The sequence below is a fragment of the Cynocephalus volans genome, chromosome 7 (genome assembly GCF_027409185.1).
Source record: "Cynocephalus volans isolate mCynVol1 chromosome 7, mCynVol1.pri, whole genome shotgun sequence".
Lineage (NCBI taxonomy): Eukaryota > Metazoa > Chordata > Mammalia > Dermoptera > Cynocephalidae > Cynocephalus > Cynocephalus volans.
This window is the reverse complement of record NC_084466.1, coordinates 841,487-867,423: the sequence shown is the minus strand read 5'-3', so window position 1 is coordinate 867,423 and position 25,937 is coordinate 841,487. Positions and strand designations below refer to the sequence as shown.

The 25,937-nt window shown below is 44.8% G+C and overlaps 1 protein-coding gene across 8 annotated transcripts in view; it reads left to right on the top strand.

Annotated features, from left to right (window-relative positions):
- TFDP1 (transcription factor Dp-1) overlaps positions 1-25,726 on the top strand; it is a 62,256-nt gene extending 36,530 nt beyond the window's left edge. For all 8 annotated transcript variants that reach the window (XM_063102469.1, XM_063102465.1, XM_063102464.1 and 5 more), the window contains 9 exons: positions 4,782-4,888; positions 11,112-11,233; positions 12,355-12,520; positions 13,004-13,147; positions 13,703-13,771; positions 15,512-15,663; positions 16,077-16,243; positions 22,228-22,306; positions 24,370-25,726. In XM_063102469.1, coding sequence (XP_062958539.1) covers positions 4,782-4,888; positions 11,112-11,233; positions 12,355-12,520; positions 13,004-13,147; positions 13,703-13,771; positions 15,512-15,663; positions 16,077-16,243; positions 22,228-22,306; positions 24,370-24,517 — 1,154 coding nt within the window. In that variant the 3' untranslated portion in view covers positions 24,518-25,726. The remainder of the gene's footprint in view (positions 1-4,781; positions 4,889-11,111; positions 11,234-12,354; positions 12,521-13,003; positions 13,148-13,702; positions 13,772-15,511; positions 15,664-16,076; positions 16,244-22,227; positions 22,307-24,369) is intronic.
- The last annotated feature ends 211 nt before the right edge of the window (positions 25,727-25,937 follow it).

The following is a 25,937-nucleotide window of genomic DNA, read 5'->3' as shown; positions in this document are numbered from 1 at the left end:
TCTTAAAGTTTGTGTGGAACCACAGAAGACCCCATATAGCTAAAGCAATCTTGAACAAAAGGAACACAGTTGGAGGCATCACACTTCCTGACTTCAAAATATACTATGAAGTTGTAGTAACGAAAATAGCATGGTCTGGCTTAAAAATAGACAACTAGACCAGTGGAACAGAATAGAGAACCCTGAAATAAACCCACACGCTTACAGCCAACTGATTGCCATGAATACACATGGGGAAAGGACAGCTTCTCCAATAAATGGTTGTGGGATACTGGATATACACATGCAGAATATTGTACCCTGATCTCTGATCATACACAAAAACCAACTCAAAATGGATTAAAGACCCAAATTTAAGATCTGAAACTATGAAACAACTAGAAGAAAACATAGGGGTACTACACGAAATGGGAGTGGGCAGTGCTTTTTTGAGTGAGGCTACAAAGGCATGGGCAAGTAAAGCAAAAAATACACAAATGGGACTACATCAAACTGAAAAGCTTCTGCACAGCAATGGACACTATCGACAAAGTGAAGAGACAATCTACAGAATGGGAGAAAGTGTTTGCAGACTACACATCAGACAAGGGACTGATATCCAGAATATATAAGGAACTCAACAGCAAAGAAGCAAATAACCCAATTTAAAAATGGGCAAAGAAGACATACAAATGGAAAACAGGCACGTGAATAAATGCTCAACATCACTAATCATCAGGGGGATTCAAATTAAAACCACCATGAGATGTCTCACCCCAGTTCGAATGGCTGTTAACAAAAAGAAAATAACAAATGCTGGTGAGAATGCAGAGAAAAGGGAATCCTCCTACATTGCTGGTGGGAGTGTAAATTGGTGTGGCCATTGTAGAAAACAGTGTGGAGATTCCTCAGAACTAAAAATAGATCTGCCTTATGACCCAGCTTTCCCGCTACTGGGTGTACACCCAAAGGAAATGAAGTCAGTGCATTAAAAAGACCCTACCCTCATATTCATGGCAACACTATTCACAATAGCCAAGAAATGGAATCAAACTAAATGCCCACCAACAGGTGAATTCATAAAAAAAAAAAAAAAAACCCTGTGGGTACATAGACACAATGGAGTACTACTCAGCTGTAAAAAGAACTGGTGTCCTTTGCAGCAACATGGATGGGACTGGAAACCATGTTAATTGAAGTAAGTCAGGCACAGAAAGACAAATACCGTATGATTTCACCCATATGTGAAATCTTAAGAAAAAAAGTGGTGCTCATAGAAGTAGAGAGTAAAATAATGGTTGCCAGAGGCTGGGAGGGGAGAGCCGTGGGAGAAGTGGTGGACTCCGGGTACAGGACCGTGCTGTCTGCCCTGAGTGAATATGCAGCATAGGTATGTATTGAAACAACACACCTTACCCCACAAATATGTACATGTAAATTTTAAAATAAGATGATTTTAAATTGAGTGTGTCTAGGCCCTCGTTGCAGGTGGGGCAGAGCGGGAGGGATGGGCTGGGGCTGCGGCTGAGGATCCGGATCTTGGAGGACTATAATTTTATCTGTTTATGTCTCTTCCTTGTTTAGGAAACTTGGAGCAAATACGGTAATGATAACAGTTAATTCTAGGTAAGGTAGTCCTTCCTTACCTATGGTTTCGCTTTCTGCGGTTTCAGTTACCTGCTGTCAACTGTGGTCTGAAAATATTGATATTTTGAGAGAGAGAACACAAATATAATTGTTCTATTTTATTACCAGTTATTGTTAGTCTTTTATTGTGCCTGATTAATAAATTAAACCTTATCATGGATATGTATGTATAGGGGAAAGCAGTGTATTGAGGGTTCGGTGCCTCTGCAGTGTCAGGCATCCACTGAGGGTCTTGGAACGTGTCCCCCGTGGATAAGAGAGGACTGCTGTGCTGGGATGAGTGTCTGTAATATTGTTTGTTGTATTTAAAAAGTTTATCACTCAGAAACAAGACGCCCACCCAGCACCAGCCCCTAGCAACTGGCAGCCCCTCCCAGTCTGTACTTAGGTGTGGGTCCATGTGCAGGGTGTGTCCAAAGAAAAGAGGGGCATTGCCATGACTGGGTGGGTGGGCTGGTTCCCTTGGACCCCCCTCCGTGAAGGCCTATTTGCAGCACTGGGGTGGGTGGTCTTTTCACCCTGAGGATTCCTCATCCTCGGGGTGTCTTTCTCTTCTGTCACTGGTGCATGCGGCCCGAGGCCCTCGTGCACACATCCTGTTCTCTGTCTTGTGTGAGCCTTGTACACTGACACAGGGACATGCTGGATTGTGCGGGATTGGATTTGACACTGCTCAGAGCTCCTCCTGCTGGTTCTTGTCCAGGCCTGGAGGGCAAGTCCTCAGGGTCTCAGAAGCCCCTCCCCTGCAGCTGATGTGGGGCTCAGGCTCTAGGTGGCTGGTGGGGCAGGTGGGAAGCTTAAGGAGCCTTGGAATTTCTGTGTGGACTCACTCATTCTGCTCGAGTACCAGAGGGGGGCCCTTTTCAGGGGCCCTTTCCTCTGCCTGTTTCTTTCCTGGATGGAAAAAGCTGTAGAAATCCACCCCTGACCTTTATCACGTTGGCCTCACCGGTCAGGAGGGAGAGGCCCTGGTTGGTAGGGCAGATGGTGTAGACAGGCCAGCTGCTGGCCTGTGGGTCAAGCAGATGGGCGGATGGAGTCCAGACTTGGCCCACCCTCCTGGGGGTCTCAATCCCACTTCTGTCTTGCGCTGTGCCTGCTACTCCACTCCCCACTGTCCTGCTTGCTAACCCTCGCTGGGCAGAAGAGGGAATCTCAGATTGTGTTGTTTTATACCCAAGATCCTGTGTCATCCTGTGCAGTGGACGGGAGGTGTGGCTGGTCTGCAGGTCAGGCCACACAGGGTGAATGCCTGTTGTGACTTTCACGTGTTTGACGTACAAAATAGGAATTGATTGACGTCCCTACAGCTTTTGTGAACTTGAAGAGGTCTGTTTCCTTCTTCACGTTCATTAAAATTAGGGAATCATTTGGAAATTGAAGAAACAAAATACTATCTTTTCTTTTTTATGAATTAACCCAGTATTCTTGGAATCTTACTATTATCTGTGTGTGAATCTGAGAAGTGTTTAATTGTCTATTTTAACTCACTCACTGCAAAGTAAAATAACTTTGTTTTTTAAAAATGTCTTTCTCTGGTAATCATTACATAATGTATATGTATATCAGATCATCAACATACACCTTGAGTATGTACAGTTTTTATTTGTTAAATATGCTAAAATAAAACTGCCTTTCACATATAAAAAACAGTTAAAAAGTCAACATTTGCTTAAGATACAAATATATATTTTTGGAAGAAAATAAAAATCCCAGCAGATAATCTTATTTTAGTTACACAAAATAATTTAAATATGTGTTATTGGTTGGTAAAAATATTAATATTTACCTAGTTAATTAAAAGGTGAATATATTTCTAGTAACTTCCTAATTATGTCTTGGTCAACTTAGGTTATTAAGAGAATTTATTAGGTATTCATATGTAGCAGCAAAATTCATTACTTAATGCATTTCAGAGAAGTCTATTCCTTCTTTAAAATGTGTAAAAAGCAGTAAACTCTTTTAAAATGAACGGGTTGTAAGGATCCCAAAAACGAAACCTCAGGCTATGCTAAATTGAAGACGATGTGTTTAAAAGTCTTGCTGATCATTTGGAGGTCACTGTGATGCCAGCCTGGAGGAAATGAAGGGGGAAGTGTCCTGGTGTTGACCTCTGCACAGTGTTGACCCCTGCCCGAGACTCACATGGGTGTGCAGACCCCTGAGGCTGGTCTTCTTAGGCCAGAGGGGCCAGATGCTGGGCCAGGACAGGGGTGACTTCATTCCTGATGCCGTAGTGGCCCAGAAGTTGATCTTGTACCCCGCTTGAGGGTGTCGTGCCGCTCTGAGCATGGTGTGGGCATCTGCTCAGCTCAGCTCCCAGCTGTCATGGCTGTGCCACGGCCCTGCCTTCCCTGGGGCCACCCCTCGCATCCACACAGACCTCCCCTTCCAGGGCTTTCCCTAGTACACCCCCCCACCTCATTTCCCAAGGTGCAGCACCTGTTCTACATACTTACTTTTTCTCAGCGCTCTAATGCCATGTTTTGAATTTGGTCCCTTCTGCTTTATTTCACTATTTATTATGTAAAGTAAAACATGTCATGATTTTCATTCACTGTCATGTCCCCAGGAGAGTGGAGCTGGGTGTGTAGACCTTCTTGGCGTGTGCTTGTTGAAGAAGTAGACATTTGAGCCTCTGCAGAGGCTGGTTTTCCCGCTTGCTTTATCGGTCTTTGAGGGTTGGCCATGTGTTTGAGGCAGCAGCTTTCTCACAGGCATTCTTCCAGGAAACAGAAATATGTGATTCTCCTTCTTAGGCAAAAGTGAATTATTAGATTTCTGAACTAGTTTTTCAACTATATTGAGAAATGTTGGGTTAAAAGTTAATTCTAATTGTCCTGGAATCACAGACATTTAAGAGCTTTTATTTCTGGATCATGTGGTTCCACCAGCACATGCTGTGTAGACAGCCACAGAGGGGCTTGGGGCAGGCGTGATATGCCCAAGGCACCTGCACCCAAATCTTAGCGGTGCCCAGGGAGCAGCTAGAGCTTCAGATAGAGCAGGTGAGTTGGGTTAGTGCAGCATCGCCCCACCCCCCACCTTTTTTTGTAATTGAGAATTAAGCTTAATGGAGGCATTTGCAACTGAGCTGTAGATTCTAAAACGGTGACAGCATCGTCTTCCTGAACCTCTGTGTCCTTGTGTTGCAGGTGTGGTGTCCCTTGTGGCTGTCCACCCATCCACAGTGAACACGCTGGGGAAGCAGCTCTTGCCAAAAACCTTTGGACAGTCCAATGTCAACGTCGCCCAGCAAGTGGTAAGGCACCCAGACGGACCAGGATCTGATGAGCTGATAGCTGTCCCAGCCCGCGGTGTCCACAGGGGCGCTTGGGTTTTGGCTCAGTTTGGAGTGTGAGGCTTTCCTTCTGCCCAGGAGCTCTTGGCAGGCTGTGTTGATTTTTCACCTTCTTCGGTGAGGGTGATGGTGCCTCCCCATGTGCAGGGGTTTGTCTTCCAGAGTGCTGGCCTGTGCCCCTTGCAATGCTCCCAGGAACCGGGCGGCTGATTCTATGGGCATTCAGGGGATTGGAGGCAGGTGACAAGGCGCTGGTGTCTCCAGGCAGCCGCCCCCATCCTGCTCTGTGTCCTCCCTCACCCTTCCAGTCCTGAGCTCTGAGTGTGACAAGGATGTCTTCCTTGGGCGGCTGCTGTGTCGTGGGCTGGATACTGTGCAGGTGGCCAGGGCAGGGAGGCTGTGTGCTTCTTTTGGGTCCCACTGCAGGCCACGCCTCGGCCAAGTGGGATGTGGGACTGTGGCTGCATTAGTGTTGTTCTTTACCAGTGTCCCCTTCTGTCCTCATAGGGCTTTCTTTTTCCTCTCTAGTGGGCTCTGGATATGAAGAATTGCCCATGTAGAATCCTGGAGCCTTCCTTGGTCAGAATTGGCCCCTGGGAGCTGGGTAGGCAGGTTGAACCTCTACCTGGAGCCTGTGGTTAGAGATGCTTATGCATGGCCATGCGAGGGCTCTTGCCTTGTCTTACGATGCTCTGGCCCTTCCTGGTCAGCCTGGGCTGCGGCCTCTGCTGTGGGGCCTCCTGCCAGGTCCTGAGTGTTGGTAACATAAGTGCCTCTCACACTCTTGCTGCCTGCCCCACTGTACCCTCTCCCCTGGTTGCGCCCCCTTCCCCTACCGGGCACCTTTTACCCCGCTGGCCCCTGTCACCCCTCTCTGCCTATGCTGCTGTCCCATCTCCACACAGGCTGTGTGTCTTCTCAGGAGGGTATGAAGAGAACTTGTGTTCGGAATGAGAGGTGCAGTGTTGTCCCTTAGGTGTCCTCAGGTGTCCCCTAGCTGTCCCTCAGGCATCTCTCAGGTGCTCCCCAGGTATTACTCACGAATCTCTCAGGTATCCTTCAAGTATCTCTCAGGTGTTGCCCAGGGGGTCCTCAGGTGTTTTCTAAGTGTCTCCCAGGTATCCCTCAGGTATCTCCTAGGTGTCCCCCAAGGTATCAGGTATCCCCCACGGTATCAGGTGTTCCCCAGGTATCCATCAAGTATCTTTCAGGTGTTTCTTAGGAGACGCCCCACTCTCTTCTGGGGCGTCTCCTTTTTGTGTAAGTTTCACGTTTTCTTCAGAACAATGACCACACACCAGATATTGTGATAATTTCACTCTTTAGTCTTTATTTTAAATTCATTCCTGCTGTTCCATTTATTCAAATACGCTTGAAGTTCTCTCAGTCCCTGTAGCAGATCTTAGTGTTTGAGTGTTGAGAGGGAGGGGCTGGGTTCTGCGGATGTCTCTGGCCCCATGGGAATGAGACAGACCCCTTTCCTGGGCATGACTTGTTAGGTTGCATTTGTCATTGCTGCATGTGCGGAGAATGGGTTCTTGATGCTAGCCTGAGCCATGTACAAATCCCAGGCAGCTCTAATGGCTCAGTGTCTTGCCAGGAAAATGTGACAAAATTTCACTTTGCAGAATTGTAGTGGATTATTGAGAACAAGAGTCTGTAAAAGTTCTGCCACAGTATTTGGCATGTCACAGCTTTGTAGTACATGCCATTTGGATAAAAGCTAAAGGTTCCAGTTTCTGTTGCACCTTATAATTCACATAGTTTGGTTTTATAGGTACTATATATTATTTTATAGCAGAGCTTAGCTTGGTGAATCAACCTCATTAATTGTAGCAACAGTTTCATTTTTATTGCCAGTATAAATAGGTGGGAGGAAAATTAACAGGATTATTTTATTGTTGCATTTTAAACTTGATCAATCTGAAAGATTACTGGCTTAAATTAAATTGTTTTGGGTGCAGCTAGTAATTGCTGTTTTATGCTTTGCAAAATCCCATTGATGTGAATTTAAGTTGATAAATTGCAAATGTCTGTTAAACCTTTTTCTATACCAAAGGTTTAAAAAAACAGACCAGTTGATTCTGACATGAGAGAGGAGGCTTAAGCCTTACATGTGAGTGACAGTGTAGACCTGTGATGTTCACTGATCACTGGGCTGGGTGCTTTCTGAGGTCAGATTCTGAGAATGTTGCCTTGGCGCACTACAGAAGAGTCTTGAAGCATTAAGATTTTTGTAAGCCTGTCATAGTGCAAAATCTAACACACAGAAAAAAGCACATAGAACAGAGGCTTTGTGAGGACCCCAGGTGGCAGACAGTGTGGGGCAGTCCTCCTCCCCCATGTCTCTCCCAACTGCAGCCCTTTTCCCCCAAAAGGAGAATTTTATGGTAAATACCACCTTTCCTTTGTAGTTTTACCACCCGACTATACCTCTATAGACTTTGTAGTTTACTTTTGTCTGATTTTTGATTCTTTATGTAAGTGGAATCACACAGTTTATACACTGAAATGATTTTAATTCTACTTTTTAGTGTGTGTGAAGTTAAGGTGAAAAACTGTGTCCTGAGAGTAGACTAAGGAAGGGGTGCCTAAAACACCAGGGTTGCTTCAAAGCCAGTGAGGTTGGCTCCTGGGGCGACAGTGCTAGGCAAGCTGGGGGTCCTGCCAGGCCCTCCGTGGTCGGACACTCAGGTCTTTCACTGGCCAGGGTATATTGTGGGAACTGCAGGAGCTTGGGGTCAGGAGACCTGGATGAAGCCACATTGTGCGTGTTCTCTGACAGCAGCTCTGATCCTGACAGTGATGACAGAAGAGACTTCTTGTGACTGACTCATGTCTGAGGGGCTGGGGGTGACGTGAGGGTGGACACTAGTGCTTCCATCCTCCCAGAGAAGCAGTCATTACATGTGAGGAGCAGGTGGGCCTGCTCATGGGGCTCTTCCATCTTTTGAACTTCAGGTGCAGATGGAAGCCAGCCAGCCGGTGTGGGACCCCTGTCTCCAGTTCCAGCAGCACTCCTGGGGTGCTGGGGCCTCTGCCCCTCCCGGGGTCGTCTGCTCCAACCCCTCCGGCTGATGGGGCTGCTGCTTTTGAACTCTTGTTTACTTTCCACCTTCCTGAGGCCTGAGCCCTCAGCTCCGTTCCCAGCTCGCTTTCTCCTCTTCCTCAGGCCATCTCTGCCTGTGCCTTAGTCGGTCTCTGTTTTTCTCCTTGGTCCTTGCCTCACATGCCCTCCCCTGGCTTCGGTTCACTGCTGTTTCTGTTGCTCTGCCATCACTTGTGGTGGGTAGTGCAAAGAATCAGTAATGCTGAGCAGCCGCCTCTGTGTGTGTATGAGGAGGGTAGAAAACGTCCTGTGCTTGCACGGCTTGCCTGTGCTCGGCCCAGCTCATAGCCATCAGACCCACCAAGAGGGGCACGCACACTGGAGCCACTCAGGCAGGGAAGCTTCTAGGTTGTGTTCCTGGGAGAACTTGCCCAGGCCATCGGGATGCTGGCTCTTACTTTGCTTGCTGTGCTAACGAGCTCCTGTGGCATCTCCATGTGTGTCCGACGAGGAGCAGCAGATGACAGGTGCGAGGGCAGGCACGGCCAGTGCCCGGAGGCACATGGAGCTGGGGGTGAGGCGGGATCGCTGTGTGGGAAAGGCACTTGCCCCATCGTCTCGAAGGGTTGTCTGTTCTTCCCTTGGGCACGACAGTCTACAAAGACTGGCATGTGAAATCCTCAAACAGGACAGTAAGAAGAGCGGCTGGTAGACTCGCCTTTGCAGCAGTTGCTTCCCTGAGTGCGTCTCGGTGCCAGCAGGCTGTGCTGAATCCTGCCATCCAGGAAAGATTGTTCTAATTAGGAGCACCATTGAGCACCTGCTGTGTACCTGCTCTCTGGCTTTCTGTTCTTCTCCAGAGTACAGATGGTCCCGATTTACTATGGCTCGACTTTACGGTGATGTGGAAGCGTTACGCATTTGGTGGCCACGGTACTTCAAGGAGCCACGACGGTTCTGCTTCTCACTTTCAATGCAGCGTTCAGTAAATTACGTGAGATGCTCAGCACACTGTTATAAACAGGCGTTCTGCCCCACTGCAGGCTGGCGTGAGGGCTCTGAGCACCTTCGAGGTGGCCCGGCCTCAGCTGTGGTGTGCAGTAGGTTAGGTGTGTTAAACGCATTTTGAGTCGGTATTTTCAGCTTATGATGAGGACATAACACATCCGAAGTTGAGGAGCATCTGTACTTGAGTAGTTTGCTCCTGACTGGAGTGATAGCTGTAGAAAGGGACCACAGTGACAGGGTCATCTACTGTGGGGCCAAGATCAGTGCCTCATGCAGTCACAGGACTCCCAAAGAGAAGCGTGGGCTCGTGAGACGTGTTGATGTCCTGCGTACAGGGCTTTTAGGAGCTGCTCCTGTGCCTGTGGTGGTGTGTGAGGAGCCCAGCACGGAGCTGTAATTTCAGCCTGCAGTCTGCCCCCAGGATCATCAGCCGAAATGAAGAGAGGATGTTGGGCCTGGGCAGGCCTTCAGCATTTCTGCTGTGACCAGAGACCCACTAGTGCATGCGCACATTCATCGAACAAAGCAAAAGTCTCATAAGAGTGTCATGAACCCCTGAGAGATTTGTTTTCTTCCTTGTTTCATTTTTCAGAAAATTCGCTAATTTGAGTTCATGGCCTACAGTTGAGGGGTCATCCCTAGTGTGAAAAACACTCTGATGATTCTTTATCCATCCTTGAAGATTGAAATGTAAATATACGTTTATATTTAAATGTAAATGTAAATGAAAAGAATGAAAATTCGGTTGAAGTGTTTTTCTTTTCATGGGTTGAGAGGTGATCTGGGCTTAGTGACAATGTGAAAGTGCTTTGTCAGCTGTTCCCAGGGCCACAGCAGGTAATGCATTTATCCCTCTAAGAAGTGGAGCTTGGGGAGCATCCAGCCTAAAATAACCCAGGGACCTGAGCCGGTGCGGGGGGCCCCCAGCATTCAGGAGTCCAACTCTAATCCCAGCAACCGAAACCTCATTCCACATAAGCAGTTTAATCGCTAAGGCACTTTGATTTGTAGTAAATTGAGTGACCTAACATTTACTGAGAAATAGTGTTTCTTATTTAGATAGCTTCATGAAACAAGATTTTTGAAAAGTTGAAATTTTAATTGGCTGTACAAGATAATGTTACGTGTCCCTGGATGTTAACATTTGAATATTAATTGATGGTACTAAAATAAGACCTTGCCATCAAAAGACAAACCAAGTACTCACTGCTTTAATGAAGACACGGTTCTCAGATGCCCCAGACATGCTGTGTGTGTGTGAGGCTGGTGGGTTGGCATCTGCAGTTGGCCTGTCCTTCCTTCGGGGTCAGTTGAACGTCCCCCCGCCACCAAGAGCTTCCCTTGTCTCAGGTGCATAAACCCCATGGGGGTGAGTGGAACCACTGGCTTTTTGCTCTCAGTGCTGATTACCCTTTTTTCTCCTTGTCCTGATGTTGTTTGGAGTGCTGGGATCCCCCCAAAAGGGGTCCATCAGGATGGGCACCCAGTGCACCAGTTCAAGCCAGACAATGGGTGCCGCCTGTGGAGCTGGTGGAGGAACCAGTTGTCTGTCACCCTGTGTCTGTATCTGTTGAACGCTCTCTTTGTTTTCTGGTCTCCTTTTAGGGAGGATACAGTTTTATTCTATCCCTATCCTTAAAAGGAAGTGGAAGAGGTGTGAGGAAAAACAGAAGCGTGTTAGGTTCCCTCTGAGGACTGCTGTTCCCCATCCAAGTCACACACTTGAACGTCTTCGTGTGTCGTGTGCAGTGTGATGGTCACTCGTGGCCACTGGAGGTGTGCCTTGTTCTGTTCTTGGCTTGCTTGGGCTGTCTGAGGTTTCTTGCTGCTTTTGTTTAATTGGAGAAGATGCCTAAGGTTGGCAGAGGGAAAATGAGGCTATGCTCAGACAAGATGTGGTGATACCGGTCAGCATGTCACAGTGAGGCCATGCTCAGACCACATGCGGTGATACCGGTCAGTATTTCACAGGTGTCCGCTGTTGGGTGTTTACGTTATCTTTGTTCTTTTTCACTCTGTGGTTAATGAAATTCTACAGTGGCTGTTGATAATGAACAAATGATGAAAGTGGCAGTGTCATAATGTGGGAGATTTCTGATTGTTCTGAATTGTCTTTTTTGACTGTAGGTAATTGGTACGCCTCAGAGACCTGCAGCGTCAAACACTATCGTGGTAGGAAGCCCACACACCCCCAACACTCACTTTGTCTCTCAGAACCAGCCTTCCGACTCCTCACCTTGGTCTGCCGGGTGAGCACTTCCCCTCCAGCCCTCAGAGTCACAGAATTGTTAGAATTGTCACCCCCAGCTCTCCTGCAGCCACGTGTGTTATATGATCATGCTATCAGGCTCCCATGTGCATTGATTTCAGAGCTCTTAATTAAATCCATGTAACTGGATTGGAAAACGTCCCATCGTGCCCAGCACAGACCACACTGTCTCTCAGTAGTGGAGAAGTCGGCTGTGGGCGGCCGCCGCCCCTCTTAGTGTCTGGTGTGATATTGGTAGCTCTCGGCCAAGAAGAGGAGGAAGGTGGTCTCATCCATGCCACAGTAACTGTGAAAGTTTTCATTGTCTGCACTGGGTGTAAATGGGATGGATTTCACCCACTGTCACTGAATTTCATCTAAATGCACCCTGGGTTACGGCCCCACCGGACGGTCCCAGCACAGCTGCCACTTCAGCAAAATCTGATGTGCAAACAGTTTTACTCCAAGTCAGCTGTGTGTTTTTCCTTCAGAACAAACAGATAAACACAAAGCTGTAAAACCAAGTCTGTATTCGTTCTAAAGCAGAAATGATCAGTCCCCAAAACTTAGCCAGTTAGAAACTTACAGTGACCTTTTTCCTTGATGTGGTGACTTTAAGTTTACAAATCTGGATTTTCCCTCATGGTCTGAGGCACCTGCTATCATGTGAGCGTTTGCCTTATGTAAATTACAGCCTGCTGAAATTTACCCTAAAAATTCTCACACTAACACGTCTTGTAATTCCTGATGCTGGTTGACGTCTTTGGAACAGTGGTGCTGAGTGTATTGATATGTATCATTTATATACTGATTCCCGTCCTTCTGGATATTTGCCCCATTTTTCTTGACATTTGAAGACACAGATGCATGATCTGGCCTCATAAATGTTCATCTTCTGACCTTAAAAACACTGGACACCTGTCGATGTCTGAGATGGAACCTTTTTCCTGTGACGTGGGTGGTGGGAAATCCTGGCTTGCTCATGTGATATCTGTTGCACCCGTGGGACTTGGACCCTTTTTGTGTAGCTTGTTAGGTCTTTTAGGTAAAAGTGTGTCTTGATTCACGGCTGGCTCTCAGGAATGCTAGTGGCCATTTACCTTTTCCTTTGTGTTTTTGAAGGAAACGCAACAGGAAAGGAGAGAAGAACGGCAAGGGCCTGCGGCATTTCTCCATGAAGGTGTGCGAGAAGGTGCAGAGGAAAGGGACCACGTCCTACAACGAAGTGGCAGACGAGCTGGTCGCAGAGTTCAGTGCTGCCGATAACCACATTCTACCAAATGAATCAGTGAGTGTGTGCCAGATGGGGCATGTGAGTGGCCAGGGGTAGCAGCACTCAATGGCATGGCATAGCTCATCTTTTAAAATTTGAAGCAATTGCAGACATATAGAGTACCCCAAGTACAGCATAAAAGAGTTCTTTGTGACCTGCTTGCGGGTGTATTGCTGGCACAACGTTCGTTCCATTGTCCCCCAGTGTGTTAGCCCTTGGGCCCTGGCCCTGTGTGTCTGGTGCCTCCCTGCAGAAACACTCCTGTCCCCTGTTGGGCTCTACCACCCAAGGAACCCCTCAGCTCCTCCCACACAGACGCAAGCTCTGTCCAGCTTTATCTTGTCCCGTAGATGATGTGGTTTCATGAGGACATGTTGAAGCTGTTCCAGCAGATGAATTCGCTGCGTGCTTCCTCGAGCACGTGGACGTGGCCTAAACTGTCAGATGTTCATCTACATGCTTTGGTTCATTTGAAAAACTGACACCCTGTGTCCCCAGGCTTATGACCAGAAGAACATAAGGCGGCGAGTGTACGATGCCTTAAACGTGCTGATGGCCATGAACATCATCTCCAAGGAGAAGAAGGAAATCAAGTGGATCGGTCTGCCCACCAACTCGGCTCAGGAATGTCAGAATTTAGAGGTGCTCCTTGAACTTTTATTTTCTTTTGTGTCCAAGAGCATTTCTGCCCAAAGCACCCGTTTTTGTTGTCATTGGTCACTTAAGGGGTCTTTGGCCACATGCCCTTGTGCCCTCTGTGCCCAGCATGGGCCTGGCGGGCAGATGGCAGACATCATGCCCTTCTCTGCCTCTGTGGTGAGGACGTTTCCCATCTGCATCGATGCAGTTTGCTTCCCATCTTAGCAGGGCTCCACAGATGCTCGTCTATGGGAGGTGGGAGAGTGCTGGGCCCAGACCAAGTGTGTTAAACTATAATGTACGTTAATTTTGAGTCAAGTTTGTGGGATTTTTTTTTAAATACCATAGCTGATCCAACAAATGAGAGGAGAAGGGAGAGGTGTAGCTTTGAAATCACAGAGACACGCCTGTGTCCTGTAGCACATGCTGTATTCTGGATTAAATTCCAGGTTTTTGGCACAGACATACTTAGGTGCCAAGTAGTGTGGATGTGGGTTTTTAAATATGCTGTGTGGAACAATTGTGATGGTTTCTTGCATCAGTGGTTTGTTTTTGAAGGTGGAGAGACAGAGAAGACTTGAAAGAATAAAGCAGAAACAGTCTCAACTTCAAGAACTTATTCTACAGGTAACAGGATATTTACCATTGGAGGCAGGGTAATTGTTATTCTACTAATTTAGTCCTTCAACAGCAATGTCTTGCAGTAGGTTATACTTCTGCATGGTAAATAAAATCCCTACTTTGAGATTCTGAGTGTGAGAGCTCATGTCACATAGGAGTTGTCAGCGACATGGGCCTTGTTCCCAGAGAGTTCGTGTGTGTGCAAGAGCGTGTGTCCTGTGGCACAAAGTGTCTAAATAGCAGGAGAGATGGCTGCACACAGAAGTAGCACTTAATGTCATTCCTTCAGAGAGGTGTTAAGCATGCGCTGAGCATCGGGTACTGGGTCAATGTTTGGGTGTGTAGTGAGCTCGGTGTGTGTGGGTCTTGACAACTCCTGGTCAGTGGCTGGTGCAGGCAAGTGGGCTTTGTGTGTGACATTAGCTGCAGGGCGTGGCTGGTCCCCTGACTGAGGGGTGCTAGAATCTCTCAGGAGGGGAGGGTGCTGAGCCTGTGGTGATAGGGTGCAGGGGTCATGGTTGTAGGGGTGTGTGGCCATGGCCTGAGAGTATTGTGGAGGGCAAAAGGTAGCTGCTTGAGCTGTAGCCCCTGCACACAGTATAGGAGTGGGAGGCACTGAGAGGGTTCTGACTTCAGGAGGGGCCAGAGGGCCAGTTTCTGGTGCAGTGCCCACCCCTGAGGGTGTTGGCTGCACGGGAAGGCCTCATCTACCTACTCAAACCCTGATGGACCTGCTGAGCAGAGGCATCCAGGAACCAGTGTCCCGGAGTGCTCAGGCCCCTCCCTATGAGATCAGCCCAGGACTGCTTGGGCAGGGCTGTAGGCACCAAGAAGCATCTGAAAAACCCACAGTTCTGGTGCTGACTTACACCCTACCCTGGGTGGTGGCACATATCCTGGACTCACAGTTTCTTCCATGCAGTTGCCCCTGTTGGAACGAGTTGTTCACTTTCTGTGTTCATGTTGTAGCTGCTTTCTTTTGGTCTTTTTCGTGACCGGTACTCAGCCAGTGAGTGCACCGGCCATTCCTATATGGGATCCGAACCCGCGGCGGGAGCGTCGCTGCGCTCCTAGTGCCGCACTCTCCCGAGTGTGCCACGAGCTCGGCCCCGTAGCTGGTTTTTAAATGTGAGCTTGCTGCTCCCCTTCGCCTGAGACACGACCTCGCTAGCCCAGCACCTGCCACTGTGGGAATGGCTCGGCGAGGCAGGGAGGGAAAGGGAATTGTCTGGTTTTAAATTAACAGCAAGGAAGTTATCTTCATGGGGAAATATTCATTCCAGTGCACTGAATGCTGGGTTTATCCTAGTAGAACCCACTCCCTCACAGGAGAAATCCCTTCCCAGCACAGGGGCTGTTTGGTGTTTTCACTTTTCTGGAGGCTCAGGTCTAAGACCTTCAAAGGCCATCACCCCGTAGGTAGGACTAGTGCAGGTGATCTCCGAGAGGAAGCAAAGGATGGCAAGGAATTCAACTTCTGCAGTCAGTGTTTTTCTCTTAATTCCTTTGTCGGAGGCCATTTCTGTCTGAACGGTGTGAATGCTCTGCATCTGCTCGTCCTCAGTCCTCTGAGCACATGGTTTCCCGAGTGTGGTTCTTCCCAGGCCACAGAAGTCAGCGCTGGCTGTTGGTGCCGGTCCCTTTCTGTCTGGGTGGCATGGAGGGTTGTGGAGAACTCCACGGAGAAAAGGGATCATGCTCTGGTGGGACTGCATTGCCAGTGTCAATGGCTCCTCTTTTTTTTAGCAAATTGCCTTTAAGAACCTGGTGCAGAGAAACCGCCAGGCAGAACATCAGGCTAGCCGGCCGCCCCCGCCCAACTCTGTCATCCACCTGCCTTTCATCATTGTCAATACCAGCAAGAAGACTGTCATCGACTGCAGCATTTCTAATGACAAGTAGGTTGAAGATGGGAAAGGATTTCCCTGAGTAGGCATCTCTCTTTAAGGAAAATAAAACTTACTAGAACAAGTTTTGAAATTTTGCACAAACAGCCAGTGTTTGCTGTCTGCCCTGTGATGGAGCCAGGCGGCCACTGAGCTGTGGGTGCAGTGCTGTGTGTACTGGGCATGTTGTTTTGTAGGACAGGTCCTGCCTCTAGGGTGTGGACAGCGATGTACAGTGTTACCTGGACCTCTTGTGTTGTTTATTTCTAAGCCTGTAAATTCTGTAAAGAGACACTGATGACAGGGAGCCTGGGGGAGGTCAGGCATGATTAGGGGGAGTGGGTCAGTCCTGCCCTGAGCCCTAAGCCAGAATGTGCTCTGTCCATCTGGAAGACACTCTTTCTAATAGTACCTTTCCCCTTCAGATTTGAGTATCTGTTTAATTTTGACAACACGTTTGAAATCCATGATGACATAGAAGTGCTAAAGCGGATGGGGATGGCTTGTGGGCTGGAATCAGGGAGCTGCTCTGCCGAAGACCTTAAAATGGCAAGAAGTTTGGTACCAAAAGCTCTGGAACCATATGTGACAGGTCAGTTCTTCCTGAGGACCATGGTATGGCTCTGTTGCCAGGGTGAGGGATGTCTCTCCCAGCTCCTGGGTGTGTGTTTTTCTGAACTCAGGCTCCAGCACACAGGACCAGGAACAAAGACAAAAGGAGACATGGGAGGGATGAGGGGGCCACAGGGCAGGGGCTAGACAGGGTCTGTCAGGATTTCATCTTCCAGGCAGGGCCAAAAATAGAAAAATTGAAATTCTTTGAGGAGTACACTGGGCTTGACAGTGTCTTTGCTTTAAGGTCATTGACTCTTCTCTATAACAAAATAACCAAGTAAAAACATTTCAAAATGATTGATCTTGTTCTTCTATAAATCACAGCACGAAAGGGGAGGTGTTTCTTTTATGAGCTGTCATTCTCTTCTGTGGCTTTTGCATATTGAGTCCTTTCCTGAGTCTTGGACTGCAAATGTGAAGAATAGCTATGTAGTGAGAAATTGTAAGAGATGCTGTCCCCGCTGGTCCTTATCCTGCTATCCTAGACTATGGTGTGGATATATTCCCCGAGAGGGTCAGAGATTCCTCCCTGTGGACTGTCCTGGAGCAAGTGAACATCTGGCCTGTGTCATTGGGGGAAAAATGGGCTCTTGACCCATTTTTCAGCCTCCAGTGGCTCTTGCTGCCTGGACACCTGACTTAAGTACTTGCCCTTTGTCCAGTGCTAAATGGAGTCCCTAAGATGGGGAGTAGTAAGAACAGCCATTGTTGTGAATGTGTGTTTTTACCTCATTCTGTTGCCCATTTCCTGTTTTATAATGAATATGATATTGATGTAGTAGCTTAGGTATGTTATTCATAAGTTAATATACTTACGTGCACTGAGGATTTTCACATCTTTTTAGGAAAGACTGGCTTCAGTGGCACTTACTCCAACATAGAATAGGGCTAACATCCACCTGGAGGCTACACTTCTGTGACTACCTGGAACCAATACTAAAACACCCTGTTCAACCATCAGTGTAAAAATATGTCTACAGAAGGGAGTCTCTTTTCTCAATACCTACTCCAGAGTAATAGAAGAAGCAACTGCTCGACAAGGTGACCAGACAGCAATGTAGATACCAGAGATATGGAAAAAAACAAGAAAATATGACACCACCAAAGGAATATGATAATTCTCAAATACCAGACCTGATGGAGCAGGAAACCCTTGAATTGACTGAAAAGGAATTCTGAGCAACAACCTTAAGGAAACTCAATGAGATATAAGAAGACTCAGGTGACACAATGAAATGAGAAAAACAATCCAGGATATTAATGAAGAAATTTACAAGGAGATAGATACCTTAGAAAGGAATGTAGCAGAACTCCTGGAACTGAAAGATTCATTCAACAAAATAAAAAACACAACAGAGCTTAAGCAGCAGGCTAGAGTGAGCAGAAGAAAAAATTTATGATCTCAAAGACAGTCTTATTGAAGTAACCTAGGTGGACAAAAAAAGGAAAAAGAATAAAATAATGAAGAAAATCTGTGAGAGCTGTCAGATAACTGTAAGTACACAAACATCTGAAACATGGGTGTTCCGGAAGGGGAAGAGAAAGGAAAAGGCATTGAAAACCTATTCAACAAAATAATAGCAGAAAACTTGCCAGGTATTGGTAGAGATATGGACCTTAGGATCCAGGAGGCTCAAAGGTCCCTAAACAGATTCAATTCAAAAAGTTATTTCTGAGACACATTATAGTCAAACTGGCAAAATTTAAAGACAGAGAATCCTAAAAACAGCAAGAGAAAAGCATCAAGTCACCTATCAGGGAGTCTCCATCAGAATAACAGCAGACTTCTCATAGGCCAGAAGAGAATATGCTGATACATTTAAAAATACTAAAAGAAGAAAACTGCCATCCAAGAATACTATACCCAGCAAGGCCATCCTTCAGATATGAAGGAGAAATAGTGTATTTCCCAGAGAAACAAATACTGTGGGAGTTCAGCACCACATGACCAGCCCTACAAGAAATCCTCAAGGGAATCCTGCATCTGGAATCCAACAAAACGATAATCACTACCATGAATACAAAAGAAAGAGTGAAAACCACTGGTGGAACAAGTATGCAAATGAGAGAAAGAAACTGTATCTTACCACCTCAAAAAAACAATGAACACCAAAGACAATAAAAAGGAAAGAAAGGAACAAAAGATATTTAAAATGTAAATTGATAGAATACCAGGAGTAAGTGCATTTCAATAACAACCCTAAATGTAAATGGATTAAATTCCCCACTCAAAAGACACAGACTGGCTGACTGGATTTAAACGTTAGACCCAACTATATGCTGTCTGCAAGAGACTCACCTCACCTGTAAAGACACAGACTAATATTGAAGGGGTGGAAGAAGATATACCATGCAAATTGAAACCAAAAATAAGCTGGAGTAGCTATTCTTATTGGATAAAATAGACTTTAAACTAAAAACCATAAAAAGAGACAAAGAAGGCCATTATATAATGATGAGGGGATCTGTCTATCAGGGAGACATAACAATCATGAATATATACACACTCAACACAGGAGCACCCAGATATATAAAGCAAATGCTACTAGACCAGAGTCCCCACTACAAAATAGGGGTCCTCAACACCTGTCTCTCAACTTTGTACAGGTAGATCATCTAGGCAACAGTCAATAGAGAAACACAGGATTTAAATTACACATTAAGCCAATTGGATCTGGTAGATATCTCCAGAACATTTCATCTAACAGCTGCAGAATATACTTCCTTCTCTGCAGCACGTGGAACATTGTCCAGGATAGAACACATATTAGGACACAAATCAAGTCTCAACAAATTTAAAAAAACTGAAGTCATTTCAAGTATCTTTTCAGACCACAATGGGTTAAAACTAGAAATCAGTAACAAGTGAAACTCTGGAAACTACAGATATATGGAAATTAAGCAGCATGCTCCTGAATGACCTAAGGGCCAAGAGGAAATTAAACAGGAAATCAAAAAATTTCTTAAAACTAATGAAAGTAAAGATACATCATACCAAAACCTGTGCAATACTACAAAAAGTGTACTAAGAGGGAATTTCATTGCAATAAATGCTTATATCAAAAGAATAGAAGGTTTTAAAGTAAACAACTTGATACTATACCTCAAAAAACTAGAAAAACCAGAACAATCCAATCACAAAATTAGTAGACAGAAAGAAGTAATTAAGATCAGAGCAGAACTAAATGAAACAGAGAGCTGAAAAGTGATACAAAAGATCAAAAGGTGGGTTTTTGAGAAGACAAACCGTTGGCTAGGCTAACTAAAAAATGAAAAGAGAAGACCCAAATAACAAAAATCAGAAATGAAAAGGAGACATTACAACCAACACCACAGAAATACAGGGAGTCATTAGAGACTACTATAAACAACCATATGCCAACAAATCTGAAAACCTGGAGGAAATGGATTTCTACACATGAACAGTAACAAGCAATGAGATTGAAACAGTAATCAGCAGTCTCTCAACAAAGAAAAGCCCAGGGGCAGATGGCTTTACTGCTGAATTCTACCAAACCTTTAAAGAGGAATTAATACCAACTCCCTTCAAACTATTCCAAAAAGGAAACAGAGACCATTCTCCTGAACTCATTCTTTGAGGCAAGCATCACCTTGATACCAAAACCAGTCAAAGATACAACAAAAAAAGAAAACTACAGGCCAATACCTTTGATGAACATAAATGCAAAAATCCTCACCAAAATATTAGCAAATGAATACAGCAGCACATCAAAAAAATTATACACTGTGATCAAGTGGGATTCATCGTTAGGAATGCAAGGATGGTTCAACATGCACAAGTTAATAAATGTGATTCACCACATTAACAAAATCAAGTCCAGAAACTATATGACTATCTCAATAGATACAGAAAAAAATTTGATAAAATTCAACATCCCTTCATGACAGAGACTCTCAACAAATTAGGTATAGAAGGAAAATATATCAACACAATAGAAGCCATATATGACAGACCCACTGCTAACATCATCCTGAATGGGGAAAGGGACAGGAACACGATTCTCACCACTCCTATTTAACATAGTACTGGAAATACTACTCGGGGTAATCAGGCAAGAGAAAGAAATAAAGGGCATCCAGATTGGAAAAGATGAAGTAAAACTGTTCCTGTTTTCAAATGACATGATCCTATATATAGAAAAACCCAAAGCCTCTACAGAACAATTTCAGTAAAGTTACAGGATACAAAATCAACACGCAAAAATCAGTAGCATTTTAATACTCCAACAGTGAACTAGCAGAGAAGCAAGCAAGGAAGTAAGCCCACTTATAATAGTCATCAAAAAAATAAAATACCTAGGAATCAATTTAACTGAGGAAGTGAGAGATCTCTACAATGAGAACTATAAATCACTGCTGAAAGAAATTAAAGAGGATACAGAAAGGTGGAAAGACATTCCATGATCTTGGATTGAGAATAAACATTGTGAAAATGTCCATACTACCCAATGCAGTCTACAGATTCAATGCAGTCCCCATCAAAATACCAATGGCAGAACAATCCTAACATTCATATAGTACAGCAAACGTCCCAAAACAACCAAGCAATCCTGAGCAAAGAGTAAAGAAGGAAGCACAGCACTCCCTGACTTCAAATTATTCTACAAAACTATAGTAACTAAAATAGCATTATACTGCATGAAAACACACACTCAGACCAGTGGAACCCAATAGAGAACCCAGAAGTAAACCTGTGTACTTACAGCCAACTGATCTTCAACAAAGGCACCAGGAACATACATTGGGGAAAAGACTGCATCTTCAATATATGGTGCTGGGAAAACTGGACATCCATATGTCGAAGAATGAAACTAGATCTGTACCTCTTGGCATAAACCAAAATCAACTCAAAATGGATTAAAGACTTAAATATAAGACCTGAAACTATAAAACTACTAGAAGAAAATACGGGAACACTTCAGGATGTTAGACTGGGCAAAGACTTTATAAATAAGACCCCAAAAACACAGGTAACAAAGGTAAAAAGTGGGATTGTATCCAACTAAAAAGCTGCGCAGCAAAAGAATCAAGAGATTGAAAAGACAATCTACAGAATGGGAGAAAATATTTGCAAAACATGCATCTGAGAAGGGATTAATATCCAGAATATATGAGGAACTCAAACAAGTTAACAGTAAAAAAACAAGTAACCTGATTAAAAAATGGGGAAAGGAATAGAAGAGGCATTTCTCAAAGGAAGATATACAGGGCCCAAAAGACACATGAAAAAATGCTGAACGTCACTGAGCATCAGCGAAATACCAATCAGAACCACATTGAGATGTCATTTTGTGCCAGTTAGACTGGCCATTATCAAAAAGACAGGATAACAAATGCTGGCGAAGATGCAGAGAAAGAGGACCCCCTACACTGTGGGTGGGACTGTAAATTGGTGCAGCCATTGTGCAAAACAGTATGGAGCTTCCTCCAACAATTACAGGTAAAACTGCTGTACGATCTAGCAGTACCAGTGCTGCGTGTATATACCCAAGGATTGGAAATCACGTCAAATGGATATCTGCACTAGCATGTTTATCACAGCTCTATTATACATAACAACATTGAACTTTCAAAAGGAGTGAACAGAACTGAGGCTACCAGAGGTAGGAAAGGGGGAGGGTGTTAGCGAGAACTTGGTCAAATGTCACAAAGAATGATTACATTGCATTATGATTTGATCACCACATTTCATACACTGGTATGGATATTCAACTCTGTACCTCACAAATATGTGAATCAATTATGTTTCAATTAAAAAAAAGAAGACTGGCCTGTGGCCACAAAAGCGAGGCCCTGCACTATAGCACAGGGCAGAACATGCCAGACAAGCCAGAGATACCCAGAAGTTCCCCTTTACTCAATGTGCGTAATTTTATCTGCCCATGCATCTTGTAGTGTTTCTGTTTCATGACATTCACTTGATTTACTTTCTCTTTTCAGAAATGGCTCAGGGATCCATCGGTGGTGTGTTTGTCACGACAGCAGGTTCCACGTCCAACGGCACAAGGCTTTCTACCAGGTGATAGCAGCAGAGGGTGTGGGATATCTCTCCTGTGCCTCTCCTGGTATCTGGAGGTCCAGGCAGGGCCACCCTCTCCCCTAGCAGCCGGGGAAGCCCCCAGCATGTATATAGACCACCCATACCCCTGGGCTGTTGAGCATGACTTGTCTGCTCAAAAAATCGGTGGTGCGGGGGGGAGCTGCTGTGGGTGTGGGGCTCTGTTGCAGGTGGAGGCCGCTATGGGGGTGGGACTACTGCAGGTTGGGGGCTGCACTGGGCTCGTCTTCATGTGGGAAGAGGCTTCTTTTCTTGTTTTCTTCCTCCTACAAACTAAAAGCAATATGTGGATTTTATTTTTTAAAAAGTTGCACACAGTAAACGGGGCAAAGCCACCCAAATTCTAGTACCCCAGGTAGCTCAAATGATAACACATATGTCTAGATTTTTTTCTATTTTTTAAACATATTTGAGATATATACATATTGTTTTATTGTATTTTTTCTGTTATTGAAGGAGCTTTATTATTTAAACAAATATGTATTTAACCTTTGATCTAGCAATCCCACAGAGCAGAATGATGTCCTAGGTATTTATCATAGTGCTTTAATGATAAACAGAACTTTATAGTAAGTATTAATAAAACAATTTCATAAACTTATGTTATTGTTATACATTTTGTGATATTTTATATTAATCTTAAGTATTAATAAGATGTTAAAGTTAATGTAGGTCCAGTAATTAGGGATTGCTTGGTAAGTCACAGTGTGCTTGTGCCTGTGGCGGACTGTCCTGCAGCTGCAGACGTGGCAGACAGGCCCCGATGTGGGCGGGGGCTGTGCAGGCCTCCTCACCTGTAAGGTGGGACTTACACTGGGCGAGCCATGGATTTGCTGCGGGGGACAGGGAGGTGATAGAGTAAGTGAGGACTGTGTACAAGGTGTGGCACAGCGTGAGCCATGGACAGAGGTTGGCTCGTGCTCTCTTCTAATTTAAGTTTCTAGCTGTGCATGAATGTGTAGGGGTTGATCTATAAAATGTTAAACACTGTTCATTCTATTCGGTGGAAATTGGGTATTTTAAAAACTTTTATCTTCATGTAGTTCTTTTTATCCATTAAACTTTTCAGATGCATCAGTTTAAGACGTTACTTTTCCAGAAGAAAAACCAGTTTTAATAGTGGCACGATATGACGCATTATGAAAGCACATTATAAAGGACATTTAGAAACCGGGGGGCGGGGGGAAGAAGATATAACAACCACAATTAACTTGAAGTTGATACAACAAACAAACAGAAAGGACACTGTTGGGGGGGAGGGGGGAGGGAGAAGGGAGGGAGGTTTTGGTGATGGGGAGCAATAATCAGCCACAATGTATATCGACAAAATAATAAAGGACATTTAGGTGGTTCCCAGTTATAAGAAAAGCTGCAATGAGCAGCTTTATGGCTGTTTTTCATCTTTTCCGACTTGTTTTGCTAGGCTCTATCTCCCAGGTGTGGAATTACTCTTGTCAAAATGCAATATTTGTTAGTTTTTATTGTATGGTACTAGTAAAAGGCATTAAAATATAAGCATATGGTTTTATGTTAATAGAAACATATTTTTAATGTTAGAACACATTGTCACTTCTTGCCTGTGGTAGGTTTTTGAGGTTCTGCCAGTCTTCTAGGGGTCTGTCTACATTGCCAAATCAAAGCCACACTCTGCCAATTATGTCCTGCCCCAAACTCACTCTTTTTCCTAACCTGTTACCGGTGGTAAGGAAAGTCTTGGAAAGAAGGTTCTAGTGCTTTTGCAGTTTGTGCACTTTGAGATTTTGTTTCTGATGTAACGATAAATAAGGGGAAACACGAAGCCCTGTGTCCCCTCTGTATTCCCCATGTTTTAGTTGTGTGTCAAGACAGCAAGACAGGGCTGTCAGAACGTGATGGAGTCCTGTACGGTAGATAGTCACAGTCTTCAATTTCTGTCTCATGATGAGGGACATGCCCAGCCTGTCCTCCGGCTGAAGGCCCCTGGGTTGAGGCAAGGGAGGGGTGGACACAGCATCACTGACTGCGTCTGGCGTCTTGTCTTGCAGTGACTTGACCAATGGTGCGGACGGGATGCTGGCCACCAGCTCCAATGGGTCTCAATACAGCGGCTCCAGGGTGGAGACCCCCGTGTCCTACGTTGGGGAAGATGACGATGAGGATGACGACTTCAACGAGAATGACGAGGAGGACTGACTGACGCTGTAGACCCCCAACCCCATTCAGATTCAGCTTCAGGAAAAAGTCGTTTAGGGAAGAGAAACTTTTTTAAACGTGAGGTTTTCTGTTTCTTTTTGGCCTCCTCCCGAGAAGATATTGGTAGCTATTGAATTTAGATATGCGCCTCCGATAAGCAAGGATGGTCTTTCCTAGGGTTTAGGACATGCTGTGGATGTGTGCTAATACCAGTGTGCTGATGCAGAGCCTTTATTTCCTTTTTAGGATTCGTGTTTTCATTTTCTATTTTTTATTTTTAATTCAGAAGGGTGTTTTTTGCCCCTTAACGATTCTTGCTGAGTTTGCTGAAGAAGTTGTACTTCATCCACGTCAATGAAAATAAAACGCTATCCTGTTGTGGACAATGAACACCGAATGCCCTTTATTTTCAGTCTGTTTGAATGGCGCCACATGCTGGCAAATAACAAGACTCCGTGATGAGTTTTCCATCTGTTACATCTTGCAGTAGTGTCCAAAGAACCAAGCAAATAGCAAAGCTCCACTTTATGAACATTAAGCGCCATAAATTTAATATGACTTTAATTCCCCTTAAATTATATTGACTATTGTGATTCCATCAAGTCTATACACTTTTTCTCTCTATCTATTGCAGCAAAAAATTGCGAAGTGCTTTTTTTGTTTGTTTTTGTTTTGTTCGGTAAAAGTTTACTGCCACGCTGGTGCAGCTATGGAAACTGAAAGGCTTGGAATGGTTTATTGCTTATGGTGAAATTTGCCTGATTTCTTACAGGCAGTGTTTGGAAACTTTTTATTATATAGTTGTTTACATACTTATAAGTCTATCATTTAAAGACATGTACTGAAACAAATGTATTTGTTTCGTAAACATCTTCCTGTAATCTATTATAAAGTTGAAATTAAATATAGAGAATGTTTTAACAGTTTTTTAACTCAAAATTTGTCAATCATTTTTAATAGTTCTTTTTTTATAAAAAGAAAAAGGAATTTAAGGACAGGCAGTAGTCTCTTTTAAAATTTATTCACAAGAAACCATTAACTGCACAGTTGCTGTTAGCTGCCTGTTCTAAAACGATAGTCTTTTTATTGAAACACAAAGAAGCTTTTCTGTAATATTTTATGGACTATAAAGAGACTTTAATTGTTTGACTTGTTTAACTTGGCACTGTTAGTTTTTATTAATAAAACGCGCATGGGCATTTTAAACAAGTTCTGTGTTTCTGTAATTCAGGATTATTGTCTAGAAGTTATTCTATCTTGTTAGTCTTGTTTAACACCTGAGTGAAAAAGTAGGTTTTCAGGCCCAGGAGTAGTGTGCCCAGGTGGTCCCTATAGGCAGGTAACCCTCCCCTGTCTGAAGTGGTCAGAGGTACCTCCTCCTGGAGCTCGCCCTGAAGACAGAGGAAACTCCAGCAAGGGA